At 48.6% G+C, this 25,375-nt stretch overlaps 2 protein-coding genes across 7 annotated transcripts in view; both read left to right on the forward strand.

Annotated features, from left to right (window-relative positions):
• STN1 (STN1 subunit of CST complex) overlaps positions 1–8,078 on the forward strand; it is a 94,458-nt gene extending 86,380 nt beyond the window's left edge. Inside the window, exons 9-11 of the transcript XR_002524424.1 lie at positions 4,463–4,616; positions 6,530–6,592; positions 7,471–8,078. The gene's annotated coding sequence lies outside the window, so the exon portion shown is untranslated. The remainder of the gene's footprint in view (positions 1–4,462; positions 4,617–6,529; positions 6,593–7,470) is intronic.
• A 1,261-nt stretch (positions 8,079–9,339) lies between these two features.
• Positions 9,340–25,375, forward strand: part of SH3PXD2A (SH3 and PX domains 2A) — a 255,824-nt gene continuing 239,788 nt past the window's right edge. For 3 of the 6 annotated variants that reach the window (XM_017944296.3, XM_003904217.4, XM_017944298.3), the window contains exon 1: positions 9,340–9,634. In XM_017944296.3, the coding sequence (XP_017799785.1) occupies positions 9,563–9,634 (72 nt within the window). In that variant the 5' untranslated portion in view covers positions 9,340–9,562. Of the gene's footprint in view, positions 9,635–11,681; positions 11,716–25,375 lie in introns of all 6 variants that reach the window. The other 3 variants (XM_017944295.3, XM_017944299.3, XM_017944297.3) reach the window with 2 other exon arrangements.

Below are 25,375 nucleotides of genomic sequence, written 5' to 3' on the forward strand. Positions count from 1 at the left end.
TAATGCTAATATTTAACAGTAAATATTAACATTTTATCAAATTCAATTCCTTTTTTCAAAGGACATATAATACTATAATTATAGAATTCTCCGGTTGCCCCCTCTCACCAGGGGTAAGCACTACCTTAAAGCTGGTGTGTCTGTTTTATTTTATTTCATTTTTTGAAACAGGATCCCACTATATTGCCCAGGCTGGTCTCGAATTCCAGAACTTAAGCAATCCTGAGTAGCTGGAATTACAGCTGCTCACTGCCGTGCCAGCTTTTCCTGTCCATCTTAATACTTTGACCACAGATATATGTATCCCTAAAATATGTATATTATGTATAGTATTGTTCTTTATGTTTAACATTTACATTTACATACTGTCCATACCTTTCTGCAACTTGCCTTGTTTTTACTCACCAGAATCTGAGAGGTTTATCCTTGCTGATTTGTTTAGTTTCATTTCATTCATTCTTTTCTTCTTTTATTGAGGTATTACATCCATACACTGAATACACAACTCCAGTGCCCAGCTCAAAAACTCCACCCAGATCAAGGTGGAGACCATTTCCAGCAACCTGTAGTCTCTGTGCCTCTCCTAGCTCACACCTGTCAGAGGCAACCACTGTCCTGACCTCTAGCACCATCAATTAATTTTGTCTGTCTTGAACTTTATATAAGTGGAATCACACATTATGTACCCTTGAGTGTGTCTTTTATGTTCGGTGCAATATTGTGTCTGTGAGCTTCATCCAGTGTCTTGCATGAAGCAGTAGTTCTGTCTTTGTCATTGGTATATAGTGTTCTGTTGTGTGAATGTAACATTTGTGATACTGTGAAATATATTTGGCCTTAGTCCTCTGTTCTTGACATAAAACTCCTAAAATATTTGGAATCTTCAAAGTGATGTGTCCTTTTGTATGCAAATGAGTTGACTGGTGGCTAGTAACTCTGGGTAGCTTCAGGATGGGGGCTGGTCACTAGAAAGACTAAGGCAGGATTAGAGGGTTGGGACTTTCAGCTCACCCTTAATATCCAAGAAGAGGAGAGGGGCCGCATGCTCATCTTCCATGCTGCTGGTCATGCCTACTGGGAGTCTTTCTTGCCCTCGGCCTAGGATGGAGCCTCTGCTCTGTGTTCCTGAGGCTCCCTGTATTTCTTCTGGAGCACTACTCCTCAGAACTGGACAAAACCAGGTCAGTTGTCTGCGGTATCAATCCACAAGGCCTGCAAAAACACCACTGTGATAAATAAGCTGGAAGTATGATAGCAGGTGGCTCGAGTTTCCACACATGAACTTCTATATAACTGGTGAAATATACATTGGTGCTGCAGAAATTTGGGAGGAGATCAGGAGACACTCTCTTCTTACAGAATCTAGAAGTAATTAGTTGGTGCTTTTTTTTTTTCTTTTTCTTTTTCTTTTCTTTCTTTTTTTTTTTTTTTTTTTTTTTTTTGAGATGGAGTTTCACTCTGTCTCCCATGCTAGAGTGAAGTGGTGCGATCTTGGCTCACTGCAACCTCCACCTCCCGGGTTCAAGCAATTCTCCTGCCACAGCCTCCCAGGTGACTGGGATTACAGGCACCCACCACCATGCCCAGCTAGTTTTTGTATTTGTAATAGAGACAGGGTTTCACCATGTTGGCCAGGCTAGTCTCGAACTCCTGAGCTCAAGTGATCCACCTGCCTCAGCCTCCCAAAGGGCTGGGATTACAGACATGAGCCACCGCGGCCAGCTTATTGGTACTTTTTATAAGGCAATGAGCAAAAGATTCAGAACTCTAAGAGTCAGATTTCATTTGAAAGGTTTTTCAATAATTATCTTTATGTCCTATTTAAGTCATTCATTCATTTAACAAACGTTGAGTGAAAACTGGCTGTGTGTCAGACATTGTTCTCAGCACTTGGAGGTGTGCCATGATGAGCAAACCAGGCCAACATCTCTGTGCTTATAGAGTTTGCATTCTCATGTTTTAGTAAAATCATTAATTAATAATCAGACATTGTCTACATGGTTTCTTGGCTCTCCATTGGCAAGATTTTTCTATTTCGATTCTAAACTTCTGAGCAGTGGCCACCTCTCATGAGTTAGGCAAGATAGACAAATGGCCAGGAGTCTTGGCCAAAAGACAGGGATTTTTCCAAGGTCTCCTGGCACAAATGATCTAGTTCCTACCACAGTAAACAATACTCTTAAGTGGAAATATAAAATTTTTCCTCACAAGCGCCTCTCATCTCCAGGGAGTTTCCTTTTTTTAATTTATTTTAATTTTTAGAGATGAGATCTCGCTGTGTTGCCCAGGCTAGAGTGCAGTGGCTATTCATAGGCACAATGATAGCGCACTACAGCTTCAACTTCCTGGGCTCAAGCAATCCTCGTGCCTCAGCCTTTGGAGTAGCTGGGAGTCCAGGTGTGTGTGACTGTGCCTGGCTCTAGGGAATATTCTTGCAGTGTGCATGTGCAGGATACTTTGTACTTATAGACTGACCTGGACCATCAGCTCTGACCCCTGCCCCAAATAGCCCTTTAAATCAGCAGCAATCACCTCAGCTGCAAGGCCCATGTGCAAAAATGCATGGGCTAGTGCTGCTTACTTGGAAGGAATGATTTGTTTTAAGTAAGTTCAGACCTATTAATATGCCTCCCAAGAAGTTAACTATTCAGAAAACTGATTCCTCTCCCCTGCAAAAAATACAAATAAAAAATAAAAAGCAATAACTCCAAAAATGCAGGAAATATCTCACCTCCGTGAAAGTAAAAACAAATAAACAAAACCCCTTAAGATATCTTTTAAAAGACTTTGAAGCTATATTCATGTAAGTTACATCTATCCATGGTAAGCATGTGAGTAACGTTATCCAGGTGTGAAAAACCATGAAGTAAAAAACGATTCAGAAAACATTGCTTTCAGTCCATGAATAAGTGCCTTATTTTACATTGAAATTTAAGGAGAAACTCATTCTTGGATGCTAACTACACCCACCCACCCCATCCTAAGTCTTTGCATCCCCCAAAACTATAGCTCCTCCATATAATCTCTCCTTCATGGTTCCAATTCTCCTTGGACTGGTCAGCCTGGAGGATGGTAATGACTCAACAGTACTGCTAATCTTTGCGTCATTGTCCCTTATTTATTCCCTTCTAGGCTCATGACTCTTGTCTTTGATATAGGAACCTGTCTGATGAAGCATCATTTCAGAATTTTAAGTCAACTTACAAGTGTGCTACTATTCACATCTGAGCACAAATTTAGAACTACTATTATTTCTTGAGTACACAAGTATCTACAAAGATCACTATTGTTGTATAAGAACTGGTCTTGACATTATGTATTGGTAGCAATACATAATCCACTTTAGACTATCCAATAAAACTGTTTTAGCTTTCAAAAACAAATAAATAAATGCCTTACTTTAAGTGTACATGAAGAGGCACACACTTAATAGAACACTTATTTCTCCCAGGCTTCATTAAATTAATGCTGAATAAATATTTAAAGAATAGTAACTTGAAGGGGCCCCAATGTGGCCCTCATTCTTAGAATTAATTCACTAAACAAAGGTGTTGGTTTATGATCAAATTCACAGGACTCCAGCCCATGGAAATTGACTGGATCAGGGTGGACGCATGACCCAAGCTGGGCCAGATTCTTTTTTCCCAACAGACTAGGAACTGGACTCCAAAGGCAGCCAGCAAGTCTTTAGGTGTGTCTGGAACTGAGAGACTGGTAGACCCTTACGTGTTGTGGGAGGTTCCTGCTACATGAGTGAAGAAATGAGTAAAAGTCTGCAGTCAAAAAAGTAAATCAGACACACAGTGCTAAGCAGAGATAAGAGATGAAGAAAATTATTATTGCTCATGTTCTTAAAGATTTGATACTTCCTGGTTCTACTACTTCAAGAAGTCAGGATGTGTGTGATTCCATGAGACATTACTGTATATTGGAAATAAGCCCCCCTCCCCCCTTTCAAGCTAGCTTAGCTCAATTTTTAGTATTTGTAAACCAACGAGTCTTAACTAAGACATACACTGTTCGTATGTTAGGAGGTAAGATCACAGCAATCTGCCTAGGGCAATACCTTGTTAATGACCATCCAAATCCCAGCCAGATTCACCCACGTAGGCAAAACCCAGCCTGCTAAGGCTTTCTGTCTCTCACCCATTGGGTAAGAAAAGAACAAACTAGGGGGATATCTTCTGCTTTAGATAGGACAGGGCTTGAACTGAAGCTGGACTTGACTATGAGAGTCTTAAATCTTTCACCTGAAAGAGACATGTAGGTTCAAACAGGACAAAGAACAGTAATTTCTATGCCATTTCTGAAGAGAACTGAAAAAAAAAAAAAAAAAAAAAAAAGGGGATAAAACCAAAACCAGACTCATATTTTTGGTTATTTGTGGCTTCAGGCTATTTTTAAAGAAACTGCCTTTGAATTCCCCGTGGTATTTTTCTTTTCTGTTCTTTTTGTCTTCCAGAGGCCAACTCAGGGTTTGCTGGATTCTGGAAAATCCAGGGGATTTTGAAAAAGAAAGTCTGTGGTGGTTTATCACTAAAACGGAACCATACAGGCTGATCTCTTATACCTAGATGATGCTGGCAACCCCCTCCCAGCCAGGAATACACTTCAAGGTATGTTCAATGATTGAGATAGACAGTATGAAACCATCCACACTCATTCCTGAAGGTCTTAAAACACAATGCACTAGTTTGGGGGCCAGATGTCTGGTCAGGGTTAGGGATGCAGCCTGGAGTTATGGAATAATATTGTTTTCCTCTGTGAATCTAATTATGTCCTTGGCCTCTTTGGCTGTGCAAGTTCCCGGATTTCCCTCTGGTATTCCAGGGGCATGGTCACTTGCTAAGGCTGGAATGCCAAGTGGTTCTATCAAAACCTTCTGCTGTACACGGACCCTCACCGGAATCCAGGCTAAGACAGGAGAGTGAGACTCTCAAGGGACCGTGTAAAGAAGCATGTTGAGATTTCACTGATGAACTTACTGTGCTGGGTGTCAGACGGAGGCGGCTTCCACCATCTGGTGGTGTGGTAACAGGAGGGGCCTGTTACTATGGCTAGAATTCGTGAACAGTGGGGCTGGGTGGTGGGGCAGTACTGGGGCCATATCCTGGTCCTGCTCCCCAGCAAGGAGAGGAGAAACCTGACAAGCAATTTACTTCCCTGGGCAGTTGGCCTTGCTGTCTGCTCCACATTCAGGAGGGACCATCCTCAAGACACTCCCCAAACATAAGTCAATAAATATATCAGGGCTGATGTGAGAGAGAAAAGGAGTGGGGGAAAAGAAAAAGGAGGAAGAGGGTGAGAAGAAACAGAGAGAGAAGCATGAGCGCTGGACTGCTTAGCGTCTGTAGAATGGCAGGTTATTCATCCCAGGCCCTCCTGCCTATCCCTGCGGCAGGAGGTAAAAGTGCTAAAACCACTTTGGCCAGAAGAGGGCCCCAAATTTCACTCAAATTTACACAACTCTGGGGAAGAGTCTGGCTAGACCTGTTTATGTAAGTTATCCACCATTGTACAGCATGGAAAGGGCCAGAAAGAGCACCAGAGACCTGGACATGGGAAAGAACTTCAAGGTCACAGGCTGGTTTATGGTTGGGTCAGGACCAGAACCCAGGTTGGGTAATTCCTGCTCTGAGACTCTATCCTCCAATTCTTCTTAGGCATTGCTTAGTCCCAGCAGTATCTACAAATATCTGCTGAGATCCCAGTAATTTAAAAAGACAACCATTTATTGAGGGCCTGGCATGTGTAAAGCCCTGCGCTGGGTGGGCAGGTGTGTGTGGCAGGTGGCAGGCGGCAGAGGTGCTGGATGATGGGGGTGGGGAGGGAAAGGGTGGTGTCCAAGTCTAAGTTCATTGTCCTCAAGGCCTTCAAAGGCTTCTTGCTGGTTTAGAAGGCAGAACCCAAAACACAGGAAAGTTAAATAACAATAAAAGATATAAATAAGGGTCAATACAGTGAAGGCTGAGCTGTCGTAGGGTGATGTATGATTAGTAAACAAATGTGTGATTAGGAATTGTCATTCAATTTCTGAAGAGGAAGAGGTTAAACTGTGCTTTCATATAGCACGCTGTGGTTTCCAGTACTTTCCTGTATGTTGGGGTGGTCACAAAGGCCCTACATGGGAGAGGAGGTAGGGTGGGTTCTGTTTTAGGGGAGCTGATGGAATCTGCACATACACAGAGGACCATGGAGACACACACGGCCTCTGCTCTAGAGGAGTGTACAGTCCTCTTTACTGGGAAGTCCAGGCATCACGAGTTCGTGTGCTTGTGTGAATGGAGAACTGGAACCAAGGACTCCAGGGTTTGAGTGAGTGCAACATTCTAGACCTGCAGGTGTGCTAAGTGTGCTCTTTAAACGAGCTCTTCTTGCCCTAGTATAGGCACATAAATGTGGAGGGGAAAGACAGCTGGTTTGGGACTAACTGACTATGTGGCATCAAGCAACTTGCTTAGTTTTTCTTGGCCTTGGTTTGTTCCTCTGTAAAATAAGAGAAATAAATAACCTCTCTTGTCCCTTCTAGTTGGAAAGTTCTTTGATTCTAAGCAGTCTACAATGACCTGTTTTCGAACAATCAGATTTTCAGGTATCAGTTTGCATCTTTGTTTTGCCTTCTCTTTCCCTTACTTATCCTAAACTTAAAAGTTTTTTTGCAATTCTATTTTGTCATTTTTAACTCACACAATGTCCTTGGGTTGGAGTCATCCCCAGTTCATGGGTGGAGGTGACAAAATAGGGGTTTCTCTAATCTCCTCTAGCACTAGCTCTTTGAGCAGATGTTTTCAACTTGGGCCATCCTATATACCTACTGTGTGCCATGCATAGTTGGGGTATTTAATGAATGATGAACAGTCCCTGTTTCCAAGGAAACTTCCCCCAGTCTCTGTCATTTTTGGGGCATTGTGAGGCACATGTGAGGCATTCAATAAATGTGTATTGAACAGAAAGGAATTCCCAAGGCACTGTGGGAAACAAATCTGCATGAGGTTGAAATGTACCCACAGAAGAGATAGCCTGCACCATTTCATGCTTAAATCCCCTTGGACATACAGCCCCAGTACAGAGAAGACATTTTTCTCCCACAGGAAGAAATAACTTCTGCCCAGATCTTGGCACCATGGGTTGAGTGGGGAGCACTCAGTTGCTCCCTCCAATTGAGGTAATTACGGAACAAAGGGGAAAGTTGGGAGTATGCTCAAGTCAGGCTTAAAGGCCTGAATTTATAAGACATCAAGTTGCAGGGAGTTTTTTAGGCAGGAGTAAGGCTACCACCTTGTAGGCCGCTAGGATGAGGGGAAGCATTGGGCCCTCTCTCCTACAAATTTCTCGTGTTCATTGTGGATCTGGGTCCAAAAGTAGGGTGATAAGGAAACCACTAGAGCTATTTTAGGTGAGCTGACTGCTTTGATTCACAAGGGGACCCAAGGCAAGCTAAACCCCCTCCTCTTCTTCCCCCTACAACAGCTAAACACCAGCTCCCCTCACTGATGGCTTTTCAGGCTATATTAGCACTTCCAGAAGACCTTGCCATCCACAGAAGATGAGTTACCCAAGAGCCATGATGAATCTTTATATCACAAACTCACAGGCTGTCTTGATCCATCATCAGAGAGGACCTGGAGCTGGCCAGCACCCTCCCAGGTTCTGGAGCTCAATGCAGAGGACTCGTTCCAGGTGTACCTCTCATCCTTTCAGGGAATAAGCCTTGCTCATGGAGGTAATGCCCTGTGCTCCCATTTTCCCATCAACTGAGCAACATTACCAGGTGCACCTTCCCCAGGACTCCTGCTCCAACATTCACAAAAGTTTTCCATCATCTTCTCTGACCAAGAAACTCTGGCCTGGTGCCAAGATCTCTCACAGTCTGAGCACCCTAGGCTCATCCATCTTTTTTTATTTTTTATTTTTCTTTGTCTTGTGCCATCGTTTGGTGTCCTGGCACCCTTCCCCAGGAAGGTTGGAGGAATACTGGGTTACTCTGTACGGAGCCAATGTGTGAATTAATAAAGCCTTAGATCTGTGCTTGGATTCTGACAGTCTAGAGGACGCACAGAAGAAAGTATTAATGCAATTAGGTCATAAAATTATTTGTCCTCCTTTCAGATGTTTCACATTGGTCCACAGTCACAAAGCTTTATTGTGATTGTGAAACAACTGGAGTAGTTGTGAAAACACTACCCCTTTAAATGTTTGAAAGCAGAATGGGAAAAAAATATTGAACCAGAAGAGGGGAAGCTACATTGAATTAAGTAGTAACTGTGCTCCAAGTCCAAGGACCACGGACAAGTGGCTTGGAAAGTGGGTTTTCCAGACTATAGGGAGGGGTGAGAATGCCAGAGCCTGGGGCTCATGGTGAGCTGGCCTCCAACCGGGTGGGTTTTCCCACCATTGTATGCTTCTTTCCCTGTCGCTAGCCTGGGGAGGGTCCCCAGGGGAGCCCTGGGCTTAAGGCAGTAGTGTTATGCAGAGTCTGTAACTTTGTCATTGGTAAATGATGTCACAGGGTAGGTACACAAGCCCAGATCGATGGATGACCCAGGCAACGAATCGATCACATTTCCGGGGAGAATTCACCCTTTATGACCTTCAGAGGGTCAGGTGGTTCGTCCAAAGAGGCTTTGGCTTGAAGGATTTAAAGCTGGCCCTTTCCCCATTCCCATCTCCTCCTCGGGGGCCTGGGCAGTAACAGCCGGGTAATAAACTACTTCTCATTAAAGAGATCTGGGGGTGGAAGTGGTAGGGGGACATAAAAGTGGGGACAAAAAGGCACAAATCCGCTCCCAGGCCGAAAGCCAGGATGGGGGCGCGCTGGGCTCACTTTCCCCGTTCCCTCTCCCCGTGAGGCCACCTTGAGTTTTTGTGCCCGGAGAACTAGCCCTGTGCCGCACCAGGCCGCAGGCTGCGCGCTGCGCTCGGGTGGGGGCTTGTCGGCCCGCCCCTGCCACTGGGGCCGGGCTGCAGCCCCCTCCCCGTCGCCCCGAGCCCCTCCCCCGGCCCGGAGCCCCTCCCCGCGCGCTTCCCCTCGCTCCCCTCCCTCCCTTCCCTTCCCTTCCCTGCCTGCCAGGCCCTGCCTCCGCCTCCTGCGCCCACAGCCTCCGCCAGCGCCGATCCCCCCGGAGCCCGAACCGGAGAGCGGCGAAGGGGCGCCGCCGGCCCCTCCCCAGGGCGCTGACAGCAGGCTCCGGGGCCCCCGCCCCCCGTCCCCTCGCCGGCGGGACACACCCCCGCCCCTCCTGTGCTCCGCCAGTTCCCGCCGGACCCACCGGTCGGCGGAGAGAGCGAGCGGGCGAGCGGAGCGCGGCGGCCGCGCGGGAGTGAAGGGGCGCGCGGCAGGCCGGCGGGGAGACCCCCGGGGCGCACGGAGCCCGCGCACCCTCCGGGACCCTCCCCCGTTCCCAGGCCCGGACCTGTGGGCGCCGGGAGTCCAGGCAGCGTTCGGCGCGCCGGTCCGGGGTGGCGGGCGGACCCGGGACCCAGGCAGCTGGAGAAGGAGCCAGAGCCCGGCCGGGATGAGAAGGTGACGCCGCCGGGGGCGCCACTCGCGTTGTGGGGGACGATGCTCGCCTACTGCGTGCAGGATGCCACCGTGGTGGACGTGGAGAAGCGGAGGAACCCCTCCAAGCACTACGTGAGTACAGCCCCCGCCGACCCTGCGGGGGGTGGCCCGAGGTACCCGGAGGGCCCCGGATGGCCCCTCGCCCCTCCCCGCTGTGAGGTCCCGGAGCTAAGCGCCCACTGGGCAGCCCGCAGCCGTGGAGTTTCTTCGCAGGGCTGTGATCTCCAGGGAAGCCTCTTCTGTCCTTCCTCCTTCCCCTCCCCGGTTTCTTTTTTTGGCATTGGAATTGGCAAGTGGCTGCCCTTGTCTGTTACAACGGTGAAGTCATCTGTCCGCGTTTGATGGATGGTTGGGGGGAGCTTTCGTCAACCCCTCGCGGAGCAGCCCCGTCGGGAAAGCGCATCTCCTTGGCCCTCCCCAGGGGCCCTGGGCGCTCACGCTCACACAGCCCGAGATGCTTTCAGAGCGCGCCCTGGAGAGGGAAGCCTCGCGCCCTGCCTCCCACGCCAGCTCTGTCTCTGCCTTCCTAGGCCTGTGGCAGGGGGCAGAAGGAAGCCGCCGCCCCCCCGCCCAACCTCCACCCTCCGCGCTGAGCTTTGATTTCCCTCTTAAAGCCATTGTGTCCGTCGGTGTGAGGAGAATTGTGGCTTTTCCTTTTATCCCTCCTCTGGACGTGACCCTTAACCGGGTTCATTTCCTCTTAAGTGATGCTCCATCTCAGACACGAGGAGGCGAATGTTTGCTGTGGTCTCCGAGGAACCGCCGACTGCCCCTCCCCCTTCCTCCTCCAAACTTAATGAGAAGGGGTTAAGGTTGACTGGGCCAGCTCCAGAGCCTATGTGACAGTTCCCCTTTCATCTCAGCCGGTCCTGTCTTCCCATCCCTCACACCTTAGGAAGTAAACACGGTGTCCTTGACCCCTCTGAGCGTCTGTGCTCCTGTACTTGAGATAGAAGAGACCCAAGCACAGAGGACTGCATGTTATTTGCAAATTGGGTATTTAGAGGAGCAGTTTGAAAGCATTAATCTTAACAGCATTAATCTTAACAGTTAAAACAGGCAGCTGATTGCTGCCCTGAATTGCACATAGATCTCTGAAGTGCCTTTTCTTCCACTGTTGCAAAGGGACTGGGGTTTGTGGCAATGTCAGCCTCGGGCTACTCTTTCTGCCTTTGTCACCAGTGTAGCTCTGAATTTTGAGTTTCTTTACAGCTGAGCAAATGCAGCTGGGCTCAGATGGGGAGGAGGTAAATGTGGAGGCAAGTTCCTGACCAGGCAGGGAGGTGGGTGCCTGTTGAGGCCAATCCCTGACACCCTTAGAGAGTTGTTTCTTTTGTGTCATCTGGTCCAGCAAGCTTCTTCCTCTGCTGTTACAAGAAAGCTCTTTTTGGAGGGCTTGGGTCACCAGGTGGTCAACCTGCTCTGTGGACAGATGTCCATTTGTATATGCCAGGGTTCATTTTTCTCAAATGTTGCAGGCTAAGTTTTAAGGGTTCTCATTTGTAGTCCTCGGTTGAGCTTGGCACTGCATTCAACAGATGGCACTCTGTGCTCTGAGACCCAGGCAGGTGCATTTCCAACTCTGGATTTTAGACGAAACATCACATTTCAGCTGCCACCGATGGTGCCTAAGGTTGCAGATGCAGGACACACTGGTAACAAACTAGAACTGGGGCCCCCTGCAGACAGGATTGAAAGGCAAGGTTATGTGCTGGGGCTCTGAAGGTAAACGGTCTTGCTCAAACCCTGGCACGCAGCCACTAACTAGCTGTGCCACCTTGGGCAAGTTATTTAAACCTCCCCCAGCCTCAGTTTACTCAATTTCAAGTAAGGATAATAATAGTATGTACTTCCTAGGGCTGTCGGAAGAGTTAAATGAGATCATCTATGTAAAGCACTTAGCCCAGTTCCTGGCACGCAGTAAGCTCTTATTAAATGGTAGCTTATTATTGGTGAGATTCTGACTAAGAAAGTATTTTTGAAAAGCATCTATTAATGGTCTGGCAAAAAGGAAGAAAGATTTTGGGTTTTAAGATTGACAATAACTTGTTCTATGTGAAAAACACAAAAGAAGTCCTGTCCAGTTCCCTCGAAATGATCATTTCCTTCCTTTTTACAGACAAAGTGTTTCCCGGGACATCTCCGCTTCCCGAGTAAGAATCGATGACATTATGTTTGGGGCAGGGAGTGATGTCACTGAACAGATGGGGCCATACAGAGTTCTGAACTGGGGTTCTGGAAAACACTGAGAGGAGAAAGTGTTACATGTTGTGGAATTGTGGAATGGGCAGAGACCCGAAGACTCATCTGGCTCAACTCCTTCATTTTACCGATGAGGAAATGGAGAGCCAGATTGGGTAAAGTAACTTGCAACACAGCTACTCACAGCACCTCGGTCTAACTGGCCTTTTGCCCGTCGTGTGGGTTTTTTTCACTGCATGTACCCTAAGTCTGGTTAGGGTTGGTTAAGAGGACAAATATCTGGTGGTCAAAAAGTCTCTACCCATTTGGGGCATTGTATATATATTAATACATAACATAAGCATCTCCAATAATAGGAAGCGGGAAAGAAAGTAATAGAAAGGGCCTGGTGGGACAGACAGGGGCAGGAGGAGCGGGTTGGGGGAGGCTGCAGCCTCTTTCTCTCCTGGCCCTTGCACGGTGGATACCACACACCAGAAGCTCAAGTGTTGTGGGTAAGGCTCTCTGGTGTGGTCAGCTGGCAGATCATGCTGCAGCCATCGCCTTTGTGTTCTGGAAACCCTCTACACTGGAGGAGCATGCCTTCTTCCAGCCTCTCCTCTGCTGATGGTGAATTCTGAGTCTGTGGTTTGGTAAATTGCAGAGCAGAGAGGTTTTACGGGATGTGCGAGTCAGCTAGAGCTAGCCGATGAGAGGCCTGGGGCCCATGCAGGAGGAGCTCTGCTGGCTCCAGAGTGCTGAGAACACACTGCAAAGGTTCTCTCAGGACATTCTGCAGAGGGTTTGCTCATCCCCACGGGGCGCAGGAGCTGCCTGAACACCAAGGGTCCCGTGCTTTCAGTCTGTTCATGAAGGCACACAAGTAGCCTCCATCATGTGGATGGCACTGTCAGCCCTGGCTTCCTTCCTCTCTGCCAGGCCCCTGTTTGGGGTGGGGTTGAGAAGGGCAGGCAGCTGCTACTAAGGTCAGGCTCTCTGGCATGAAGCTAGGCTCCTTTCCTGGCTTTCTGAGCTCTGCCTGGGGAGACCCTAGGTAAACTGGCTCTGACCTCTGACCGCTTGTCCTGAAAATGGTCCTGATGATGCTGGATGCAGAATGCACATTCCTTCATTTGAAAGTTTTTCAGTAAAGATTTGAATTCAGGTCCACTTGATTCTTTGTGCTCACAGGCAGGTATAGGTATATATCAATTCATATGGTGGTGGAGAAAAGCTCGTTTATCTAAAACAAACAAGAAATTATATCTATTTGGATTTAGGAGGTATTGCACTTTCACAGTTGTTTTACTTCCTGATTGTTTATTTCAGACAAATACCAATCATGAATGTTCTGATCCTCTGCAGGACTCTTTAGGGAATGCAAATAATAGCCAGTTTAGCAGTTACCATCGATAGTGAAACATATTTAGCACTCGTGTTTTCATGTGATTCCTGCAGGTCACTGCATGTACCCTAATGTGGGGTAGGTTTTTGGATTCCGTTTTACAGATGAATTAACTGAGACTTGGAGCAATTCACCAACTTGCTTAGGGTCTCGCAGCTAGCACAGGGCAGATCTGGGGCAATGCAGGTCAGGTTAGCTCCAGAGGAGGATGTGGATATAAGGTGGGGCCCTTCTCCTCAATTAGAATCCGGGCAGGAAGGCCAGGCTTAGCCCTGTTCCGTGGTGACAGAGCAGTGCAGGGCTGTATTTAGGACTGCCTCACTGTGGAGACATCTACCATGTGCCCTGCAGGTGAGTTCGTGGTGGGCAACGCAGGCGGGTTACTGTGAGGCAGGAGGAATAGAGCAACTTCAGGCTGGTGTCTGGTCCCCAGTAATGCTTGGGCTGATAAATTAAGGGTTGACCCTGTGGAAATAATACATTCTTCCTCTGTTTAGATCATCCCAGATTTTATTCTTGATCCTGGGAGCGACGTGCTTAGGAATTGGCCCCAAACTCCTTCATTTCTCCGCCTTTCTTTTTTTTTTTCTCAGCCCTTAATTGTGACTCCAGCCCCACAGGAATGAGAATGTGCAGCCACAGCCTGCAACGGTCTTTTTCAGGACCAGTTCCATTATGGAATGAGTATGGTATTGGGCAGATCAGTGCTTGAACCCTACCTCTGGCACTTCCTAGCTGTGCAACCTTGGGATGTCACTCTGAGCCTCAGTTTCCTCATCTGTAACTTCACAGGGCTTTTGGGAAGTTGGCCTGAGATAATTTGGGGTAAAGTGTCTACCCAGTGCCTGACCCCACCATGGACATGTACCATATACTAGTTGCCATCTGCTGTTCCTGATCACCAAGGCACTGCAGGTGATTTAGGACCCAATCAGTGAATCTGAGAGAAAAGGAAAGACTGAGGCAAGAAGAACAGCCCAGCTTTTCATAGTTTGATGGGGAAGTGGGTTACACGCCCCATGGAAAACACCCAGCCTCCAAGAGGAACAGATAAACACAGAGCAGCTGTTCAGACCTGGAGGGGTTCCTGGAGCTGAGCATTGGGATCTGGTGGTAGCTTTCTGCTGAGCTGGGAAGAAACAGAGGTTAGGAGAGAAGGAAATAGGTTGCTCTGGGTAAGGGCAAAGTCAAATAGGATCCTAGCCCCAAGGTCAGCACCCCACACGGGTTAGCACTCTTGCCTGCATTCTCTGTCTCTCTGTTTCTCTTACACATGCACAAGCATGGGAACGGTTTCTTCTCTGGGGAGGGAAGTGATCGAGGGGTGATTCACAGGTCTGACAAGGCTCTCTGCTCATGGAACAACCGACCACATCCTTCAAGGCCGTTGGAACAGGGAGCACAGCCAGCCATTTATCGCAACCCTGTGTTGAGCTGAGTGAGTGCTTTTGGGGGGTAAACCAGGGTAGAAATTACCATGTGTGGTGGCAGGCAGAGGGGAAGGGAAGAGAAGGGAAAAATAAACCTATTTGATGTCAGAGGAGACCGATTCCAGCCCAGAAATACAAGTCCCAGCTGCTGCATTTTCCAAAGAGATATTCCGGGGCCAGCATGAGTTAACTGACCGTGGAGGCTATGAATTACAGAAGTGTTGTTAGGACTTCTGACTTTGGGTTTGCACAGCAGTTCCCTGTAAATTGCCTTCTAATTGCCTCAGCCTGAGTCACTGACCAGACTATTTCTTGGCCAGAAAAAGTCTAACAGGCAACTGTATTCTCTTTTACCTCTTAATTAAACAAAATGAAACAAATAATAGAGTTATACACATGGTAGTCCCACTTACTCCTCTCGAGTTCTGAGAATCCAGGAAAGGGATAGTGGATTAGGATAGGGACCCAGGGGACAGGAAGGACAAGGGGTGTGTGTGGGAAATGAGGTGGAGATTCTGGCTTTGGAAATAGGTTCTGAATGAGGGCCAGAGGTGTTCTCTGCCATGACAATTGCCAAAAATAATGGAAGCGCCCAATAGAGTGATCAGGGCTTCCAGAGGCGGATTCCCAGAGCCACATGCTGCTTCCTGCCTGGCCCGGGCTTCTGCTGCCTGTAGTGCAGCCAGTCACAGGCGGGCAGGTGAATGGAAAGGTCAGGAGCCTAGCTGTGAAGGGGATGGGGGTCACAGGAGGATCCCTCTTATGCCTCTGGGTAACCCCCAGGTAAGTCACCAGTCAGCCCACAGAGACTGAGCCCCTGCTGTGTGCATGGTGCTAGTCAGAGTCCAGCAAGGCTGTCAAGATGCCATAAGAAGGGGGAGAACTAGCATACAAGCACCTACTATGTGCCAGGCAATGCAGAAGATGCCTTTAGAGGCGATTTTACTTGAACCTCATAACAACCCCACATGGTTAGGTAGGTGTTTTTATCCCCATTCTGTAGGTGGGGAAATAAAGCTCGGAGGGTTCGTGTCATTCTACTCAGAGTAATTCTGAGGCAGGGCTGGGATTCTCACCCTGGTCTCTGACACCCTCATCTATGAGTGCCACTTCTTCCCCAGCACAGCTGGCTTGCTGAGAGAGAAAATAACCAGCGAGACCAGGCTGCACCACCTGAGGATGAGGGGTGCACCTGGGAGGCTGTGTTATCCCAGAGCACCTGTGTGCTGTATCCCTTGACTGAGCATTGGGATATCCTGGCCCCACCACTCACTGCGTGGGATCCAGTGCAAGTTACTTATGCCTCTGAGCCTCAGTTTCCTCATCAGTTAAAAAAAAAAAAAAAAGAGGCCGGGCGCGGTGGCTCAAGCCTGTAATCCCAGCACTTTGGGAGGCCGAGGCGGGTGGATCACGAGGTCAGGAGATCGAGACCATCCTGGCTAACATGGTGAAACCCCGTCTCTACTAAAAATACAAAAAACTAGCCGGGCGAGGTGGCGGGCGCCTGTAGTCCCAGCTACTCGGAGGCTGAGGCAGGAGAATGGCGTGAACCTGGGAGGCGGAGCTTGCAGTGAGCCGAGATCGCGCCACTGCACTCCAGCCTGGGTGACACAGCGCGAGACTCCGTCTCAAAAAAAAAAAAAAAAAAAAAAAAAAAAAAAAAAAAAGAATATATGGGGAAAGTAGGACCTAGCTCTTAGGGTTATGATGAAGATGAAATGAGTTTGTAATTGTAAAGAGCTTAGACCAGTACCTGGTGCCTTATGAAGAGCAGCGTAAGTATTTGCTATCACAATCACTAAGTCCTGAAGCTGTTCAGAGGAGGGAGAGCGCTCTGTGAACTGGAGTTTTCAGGGAAGACTGACTGGAGAAGGCAGGCTTCATGATGGGCCTTGAGGTGCAATTAGGATTTGGCTGGGAAAGAGTAGGATATAGATGGGAAAAACTGGGAAAGGGCATTCCAAGAAAGGGAAAAGCAAAGGTGCTGGAGGTGGAATGTGCAAGGAAAAGCTGGGCAAAACCGAGGGTGGATGAGGGAGAGAAGGATGACAGGAAAGCTCAGGGCCAGCTCTGAAGCCTCCAATGGCAGCAGAGGGAATTCAGTTTATTTTGAAGACACCTCGGAACCCTCCCAAAGGCTTGGCAGGGAGAGGGAGCTAAATAGTAACTTTGAGGTCCTCCTGGTGGGCTCCAGGGCTGTTTTTGCGACTGTGTCTGGAACAGAGCTAGGTAAGGACTGGAACCTTTTTCTAGCTCTGCCTGGGGGACTCTTTAGTTGGCCAGCAGGGTCCCTCCCCTCCTGTTTACAGCTCTCACTGCTAGAGATCTGGCTTCCCCATAAAAAGTTGATTGCACCCGGGCTCTTGGGGAGGAAGGGTTGAGGAGGAGGAGGAGGAGAAGAGGGAGCAGCAGGAAGTGAGGTGTCAGCTGCTTTGGGTCTTAACTAGCATAGGGCCCTGTATGGGAGGGCCTGATGCAGCTGTGTTTCAGGTGGAGTAATTTCCATCCACACTCCCCCAGTGGCAAGAGAGAGAACGTGCCTATCGTCGTAGGGTCTGGGGGCCAATACCTCACAGCCTGAGGGGAGCCCAGCATGTCTATGTCTTCTGAACCATCCATGCTAATGTTGCCTTCTACTTCAGGATCTCTCTGAACTTGTTTTAGTTTTTTCTTTTTTTTTTTTTTAGACAGAGTCTTACTCTGTCACCCAGGCTGGAGTGCAGTGGTGCCATCTTGGTTCACTGCAACCTCCGCCTCCCGGGTTCAAGCCATTCTTGTGCCTCAGTCTCCCAAGTAGCTGGGATAACAGGCATGCGCCACCACACCTGGCTAATTTTTGTATTCTTAGTAGAGATGGGCTTTTGCCATGTTGGCCAGGCTGGTCTCGAACTCCTGACCTCAGGTAATCCACTCACCTCAGCCTCCCAAAGTGCTGGGATTACAGGTGTGAGCCACTGCACCTGGCCTGAACTTGTTTTAGTTTTAAATGCAGTGCTTCAGCTGGGCATGGGGGCTTATGCCTGTAATCCCAGTGCTTCAAAAGGCCAAGGCGGGGAGGATCACTTGAGGCCAGGAGCTCAGACCAGCCTGGACAATGTATCAAGACCCCATCTCTACAAAAATTTTAAAAATAAGCCAAAGTAAGCCAAAATAAGCCAGGTGTGGAGGCATGCGCCTGTAGTTCCAGTTACTCAGCAGGCTGAGATGGGAGGATGGCTGGAGCCCAGGAGGTTGAGCCTGCAGTGAACCATGATCACACCACTGCATTCCAGCCTAGGTGACAGAGTGAGACCCTGTCTCAAAAAAAAAAATTCTAAAAAGCTAGGCATGGTGATGCACACCTGTAGTCCTGGCTACTAGGGAGGCTGAAATGGGAAGATCACTTGAGCCCAGGAGTTGGAGGCTGCAGTGAGCTGTGATTATGCCCCTGCACTGCAGCCTCAGTGACAGCAAGACCCTGTCTCTAAAAACAAATAAATAAATGCAATGCTTCAAACTACCTCTTCATTTATTTGACCTCTACCACACTCCCAGATAGTCTAGTAAGCCTTATTCTTAGGGAAAATGTAATAATAAAAATAACAGCTGACCTTTCTAAATGTTTTCTATGTGCTAAGCGTTTCATATGGATGTTCTCAGAACAGCCCCATGCAGCGTGTAGCTCCCACCAGCATCCATACTGTGCAGGTGAGAGCACAAAGGCTCAGAGAGCTCCAATGAACTGCCAGATGCCTCGCAGCTAATAAGCTGCATGTGGAGAGGCCTGCACTGACCCAGGTCTGCTGGCTCCAAAGCCTGCCCTGTCCCCACAGAGACCCCTTAATGACACATTATACACCCAGGGTGCCTGGGCTCCACGCTTCCACCTGAGGCCTGGTTGGTTGGCTCCTCAAGCCGTGAGATCTTCCACATGTCACCTCCCCCTTCTAGAACTACATTTGCCCATCTAGAAAATGGGGCAACTGCTTCTTTTCAGGCTTGCCTTGCAGAGGGGAGGGTGGGTATAAAAGCTGCTTTGGAAAGCACTGAGCCCAGAGATGATAGCCGTGTGAGGGGGTCCCTTGATCCCCCAATCTGGGTTCTTAATTATCTAGGGCAGGGATGCTATACGAAAAGTTTTTCCTGACCCCAGGGCATTTTTGAACAAGGTTCACCTGCCCAGCCACCTCTCCTGAGAAGCCTCATAGACAGAGTTGACTCACGAATACTTAGGCTCCTAGTGACGATCTCTTCTAGAAAACGGCCTCTGGTTTTCCTTGTTTCCAAACCAATCATTTTTTGTGAACAGGAAAAGACAGAGTTATTCCCAGTCCCATCTCTCCCTGCTGTTACCTGAGCGGAGGAAGTGATATCTAAGTGGCTGAGTTAGCAAAGGGGAAACAGCTGTGGTTTCTGCCCCTCCATTGGGCTGCTTTCTCTGTCCCTGTGCTGTCATTTCCCTTTGGCTGGTGAGGAAGCCACCCTCCCCAAGCCTGGGTGGAGGCCCATGGCTGGGTCAGAGTAGACTGTGTGTGTGTGTGTCAGTGCAGCATAAATTATGCGGTGGGGCGTGTGGGACCATTTAGCCTGTTTCTGGGATCCCTGGAGCATGAACTTCAGACCTGTTGGAAATTGATCACTCTTATCACATCTGACCACAACTTCAGGGAGTCAGGAGTGGAAGCAATGCCCCATGTTGAGAATGAACTTGCAGGGTGTACCAGGTGGGGTAGGGATTGATGGAATGTGGGCTGGTTTGCACTTTTGCCCATCACTGTGTGGTCCCTTGTAGAGAACCCACGTTGTTTTCCTTTTTTGAGGAGTACTCTCACTAAAGGAGACCTTGGCCCGTATTGTAGCACCACCGTCATCATAGAGCTGTTACAGGAAAGGGGTCCCGATCCAGACCCCCAGAGAGGGTTCTTGGATCTCGAGCAAGAAAGAATTCAGGGCAAGTCCATAGAGTAAAGTGAAGGCAAGTTTGTTAAGAAAGTAAAGGGATAAAAGAATGGCTACTCCATAGACAGAGCAGCCCCAGGGTCGCTAGTTGCCCATTTTTATGGTTATTTCCTGATGATATGCTAAACGAGGGGTGGATTGTTCATGCTTCCCCTTGTGAGACCATATAGGGTAACTTCCTGACATTGCCATGGCCTTTGTAAACTCTCATGGTGCTGGTGAGAGTGTAGTAGTCAGGATGACCAGAGATCACTCTCGTTGCCATCTTGGTTTTGGTGGGTTTTAACTGTCTTCTTTACTGCATGCTGTTTTCCTTTTTTTATTTTTTTATTTTTTTGAGACCAAGTCTCGCTCTGTTGTCCAGGCTGGAGTGCAGTGGCGCAATCTTGGCTTACTGCAACCTCCGCCTCCTGGGTTCAAGTGATTCTTGTGCCTCAGCCTCCCGAGTAGCCATAAGGCGCTCACCACTGTGCCCGGCTAATTTTTTGTATTTTTTGTATTTTGTTTTGGTGGAGACAGGGTTTCACCATGTTGGCCAGGCTGATCTCGAACTCTTGACCTCAGGTGATCTGCCCTGCTCAGCATCCCAAAGTTCCGGGATTACAGGCATGAGCCACCACGCCCAGCCTACTGCATACTATTTTATCAGCAAGGTCTTTATGACCTGTATCTTCTACTGACCTCCTATCTCGTTCTGTGACTTAGAATGGCTAAATATCTGGGAATGCAGCCCAGTAGGTTTTAGCCTTGTTTCACCCAGCCCCTATTCAAGATGGAGTTGCTCTGGTTCACATGCCTCTGACACAGCTACCACATATTGAATTCCCATTTTGTGCCAGGCATTGCCTGGCCTTTGATTTAGAACCTCTGGCCCCAGTGCGGCCATTAAGATATGTATTTTTAACCCTATTTGACTCATATGGAACCTGAGGTTTGGAGAGGGCAGGTAGCATTGTTAAGAAAGCACAAACCCAGGCAGATGTGACCTCCCTCCCCTTCCCCAGTCTGTGCCTGGTTTTACGCCATCACTGTGTCTTACACACTTGGTCCCTTTTCAGGGCACCCAGGGCTACAAGGGCTTCTGTGAGAAGGTGCTCCTCGTGGGGAACTTGCCCTGGTTGCTTTTGCCCATCTAAGTGTTCAGAGCGTAAAGGGATTGTCCCTGTCCTTTGAAGTGGCTGCTTTGTAAACTCTTTCATGGTAGGCCCAATTCTGACCCAGCGTTATCCCGTTTCCTGATGGCCCAGACCCAAAAGGCTATTTTAAGGGACTTGCCTGTGTGGGAGAATTTCTCTCTGTAACAACAGAGAAGGAGGCCTGGCTGGCCTGGCATGGGGCTGGCAGTGGAGCTCCGAGAGGGTGAAACTCTGTCCTGAATTCTGCCTCGTGGGCTGGAACAGATGAGCTGAGCCCTCAGCACAGTGCCTGGCACCCAGAAGGGATAGAATCACTTCTTGATGAGTGTGAGATTCCCAGAGGTGGCAGCCCAGGGATTTCTGCTGGTCGGAGCCCCAGTGGGCTGGCAAACGGATGCTTCTCTTGCAGAGTTAAGGTCCATAATAGAACAATGTCTGCACTTTGGTCTCAAGCTGGGATTAATTACTGACTTTAGTCATCACTCATTGGCAACTTGAAGCAAGCAGCCTGATGTTTTTTGTTATTTCTGAACATGGCAGCTCCCAGGCAGGGGAAGTGGGGATGTCAGGTTAGAGAATGTATGGGTGGAGTCCATTTTAGATGCAGGCACTTGTCTTATTTAATCCCCACAGCAAACCCTGGTCATCATCTGTGTTTTATAGGAGAGGAAACTGAGGCTTAGGGAGGTGCAGCATCTTTGCCCCGTCACTGACAACATGGGTGGGAGCCAGAGTTGCATCCCAGATCTCTTCAGAACAAAGCCCATGGCTGCAGATGGCTTTGTCTAACAGCTTCTCTAGGGGATGGGAAGCTAGGGAGCTCGTCACATATGTCCTAGATAAAACTCCAAGGGGCTGGATTAAACCCCAGGTCACCTGCCCATGTGACCCTCCCTCTGAGCCCCTCCCTGAAAGCATGATGTGGTTGGAGCAGATGTTAGGATATGATAACAAGCTTGCTATAGGAACAGATCTGTGCCAAGGGCTGGCCTCTGTTTGTAGGTTCAAATTTTTATTCCCCTTGAACTCTTGCCCAGGGCCACTTTTGAAGGCCTGGCCCTTCAGAGAGTTCAGCTGCCAGAGTCTCTACATCCTCCTCTTGGGGATGGTGGATAGCATGGCATTGTGTGGTAGGGAGCATGAAGGGGTTTAATTTCCTGGTATTTTCAGCCCCATGCTTGCTTAGGCAAAACCAGGCTCTGGAAACCAGAGTAAGCACTAAGAGAGGGACTTGAGTGCCAGCAGTTGGAAGTTGAGGGCAAGAGGATGGGGGCAGAGCATCAGCAGCTGCTGGCTCTTCACCTCCGTGGGCCTCAGTTTCCTAAGTAAAATGGGTATAGTAATACTGTTACCTAGCCCATATGGTTGTTACTCATATGATAACCGTTCCATAAATGGCACTATTGCTATCACCATCGTTATCATCCTTCTTGTTTTTGCTCCGTTTCTGTCATCTCCTGGAAACTTCCCTGACCTGTCATCTTACAATGACATTTCCGTCTATGAATTTTTATAATGTTAATTGTTTTACATCTCATTGAACACTTACCAAGAATGACCTTGGATTGTTCAGCCTTTGGCAAGCTGATACTTACTCATGTTCATTCATTCATTGTTTCATTCAGTCAATATTTGAATGTTTACTATGTGTCAAGCGCCAGGAACACAGCAGGACAGATGCAAATCCCTGGTCGTTTAGAGCTTACATTCTGGTGTGGGAAAGGAAACAATAAACAACGACACCCTGTCATTTGCAGCAACATGGATGGAACCGGAGGTCATTATGTTAAGTGAAAGAAGCCAGGTATGGAAAGACGAATATTGCTGTCCTCACTCACAGGTGAGAGCTAAAAAGAGTAGCTCTCACAGAGGTAGGGAAGAGTAGACTGGCGGCTACCAGAGGCCAGGTGGGAGGGATAAAGAGAAGTGTTGATTAATGAATACAGAAATACAGTTGGGTAGAAAAAATATGTTCTAGTATTTGATAGTACAATAAGGAAATTGTAGTTAACAATAATTTTTTGCATATTTCACAATAACTAGAAGAACTGGAATGCTCCCAGTACAAATCAAAGATAAGTGTTTGAGGTGGTGAATATCCCAATGACCCTGATTTGATTATTACACCTTGTATACAGGTATCAAAATATCACATGTACCCCCAAAATATGTATAACTATTATATATCATTTAAAAATAAGAATACAATAAAATAAACAAAATAGGTCAAGTACATCGTCTGTGAGATGGGGATGAATGGCGTAGGGAAAACTAAAATCGGGTGAGGGAGACAGGCATGTTGGTGATGGCGGGAGTCGCTGTGCTATTTTATAGAGGGTGGCCAGGGACAGACCCACTGTAGAGGTGGCTTTTGAGTAAGACTTGAGGGAGGCGAGGAAGTGAGCCCTGTGGCCATCTGTGGGGAAAGTGGTTGAGGGAGAGGGAACAGCAGGTGCCAAGGCCCCGAGGTAGCTGGTGTGGCCTGAGTGGAGAGAGAGAGGGGAGAACAGCGGGTCATGGGGTCAGATAGGGAAAAGGGTCACGTCGAGCCTTGTATCCCTCCCTGCCCCACACAGCATGCTCTGCTCAGCAGTGAGGACTCATGATGACCTACTGGAGACTGAAACTGGCCAAAACACTGCCAGAGAGGTGGCTTCAAGGACTGCTTGGGGTTGGACCCTGACCTCCTAAAAGAGACCTCCTGGGGAAACACAGTTTCCATCAGTGCCATGGTTAGGAACTCCAGGGCCCCAAAGGCACGGTACACACCAGGAAGCCTCACTGGCTGAACGTTAGTTTTGTGCCTACTGTGTGCAAGGCACTGTGTTGAAAGCAGTCCTCCAGCTGGGGGCCAGGAGGTGGGGGGAGGGGCGTGAATTCCTGCAAAAGCAGCGACCACCACATCCTTTCATCTTTAACGCCCCCTCTTCATGCTAGCAGAGGGTCTAGATTCAGGTACGTCCTGGATCAGTGTGATAAATCCCTGGACAAAGGCTTCATTCTACTAAAACCCCTTCTGCCTCCACCTCACACTCCTATTTTTACCAAAGCTTCTAACTTACAGTTGCTGAAGTTGGTTGTTAGAAACTCAAAACACATGTTCCTATCAGTGTTATATCGTAAATGGTGTTAAGATTCTCAAGTCAGCCCACCAAAATTTTTCTCCTCCTCACAGTAGAGTTGTATCCCTGACAACCAGATATCGCTAGTTCACCTACAGCATAGGCTAACCTGGGAGCCTAAACGCTGTGTGTAACATCCAGGGAAACTGTCTTCCATTGTTCACAGTGAGAAGGAAACTCTAAGGCTACATAACAATAACAACCATAACAACAGCAGCATGAATGATGTGCCTGCCACTAAGCACACCACTCATTTAATCCTTGCAACAGACTAAGAGAAAGCACTATTAGGGTCCTTCCTTTACTCGGAGAGAACAGAGGCAGTGAGAGACGCATGAGATGCATTTACCAATGGTCACAAGCTAGGAAGGGGCAGAGCGGGGTTCAGAGCCAGGCAGTGGGACTCCAGAGTCCTTCGTGAAACCTCTTGCTTCCTGGCCCTCTGGGAATCCCGCCAGCCAGCCTTGCTGCAGCCCAGGGTGGCTGTCTTAGACCTTATGTGCAGGACACTTGTCATTAGGTGTTAACAAGTGTCAGAGTGAGGGAACAAAAGCCACGGGTGGCCAGTATGAGCAGTTTCTCTTTCTTCTCCCAGACAGGAAAAACCATTTGTTTCTGGAACCTGACACTGCAGGGGGTGGGCTGGGTGTATGTGGCTGCCTTCCTGGGCCATTTACAAGTGCAGCACATGGGGCTGGGGAGGGGGCTGGGCCGGGGTGGCGATGTGTTTATTGGTGGAAGCTAGATTAGGGTGTCTGGCAAGATGTTTTTGACACCTAGACCATTCCACTCAGTGAAACCCAACAGGTGGCCAGGCTGTTACTTTAGCTGAAAGCGGGGCAACCTCCCCACCCTGCCCTGTTCAGTTTATTGTTGGAATGAGATGGGTCCTAACCAGTCCTTTCTCTCTATGGCCCCAAAATAAACAGCAGCTGTTGCTGGCGCCATCATCTCTGCCTCTGCCAGTCTGTCAGCAGCCCCGGGCTCTTGCCTGGCCTTGCCCTTTTTGATTTGATGGCACTGGGCGTTGGGGCCCTTTAGCTTTGCCCTACGGAGCCTGCCCTGCTGACCAGCTGGTGTGCCCTGGCATGCCCTCTCCCAGGCCTGGTGCCCACTGGCACTGTCCCCTCCGGCCCTGTAGTGAGGCATGTGTGCATGGCGGTTGCAAACTCGGACTCCAGAATCTGACATCCATTTGCCCCCTGGTTCTGCTGCTTAGTTGGTGACTTTGGGGAGGCAGTTTAATGCTGAGCCTCAATTTCCTTCTCTATAAGGGCAGCTATTAGTATCTGTATCACAGGATGTTGTGAAGATTTTGTGGAGGCAGCCAGTGGGAGGCCGACTGCCTGACGGGAATCCCAGCCTTGCCACTCAGGGGCTATGCGGCCTTGGGGGAGGGACTGTGTGGCCTTGGGGGAGGGGCTGTTGGCCGTGGGGGAGGGGCTACAGCTCTGCACCTCTGTTTCCTCATCTGTAAAATGTTGATAATAAAAGCAAAAGGCTGGTGATGAGGATGGCATGGGTTAATTAATGTAAAACACAGAAAACACTCAGAATACTGCCAGGCACAGAGCAAGAACTCGGGGACTGGAATAGCATAT

This window comes from Papio anubis, chromosome 11, assembly GCF_008728515.1.
Source record: "Papio anubis isolate 15944 chromosome 11, Panubis1.0, whole genome shotgun sequence".
NCBI lineage: Eukaryota > Metazoa > Chordata > Mammalia > Primates > Cercopithecidae > Papio > Papio anubis.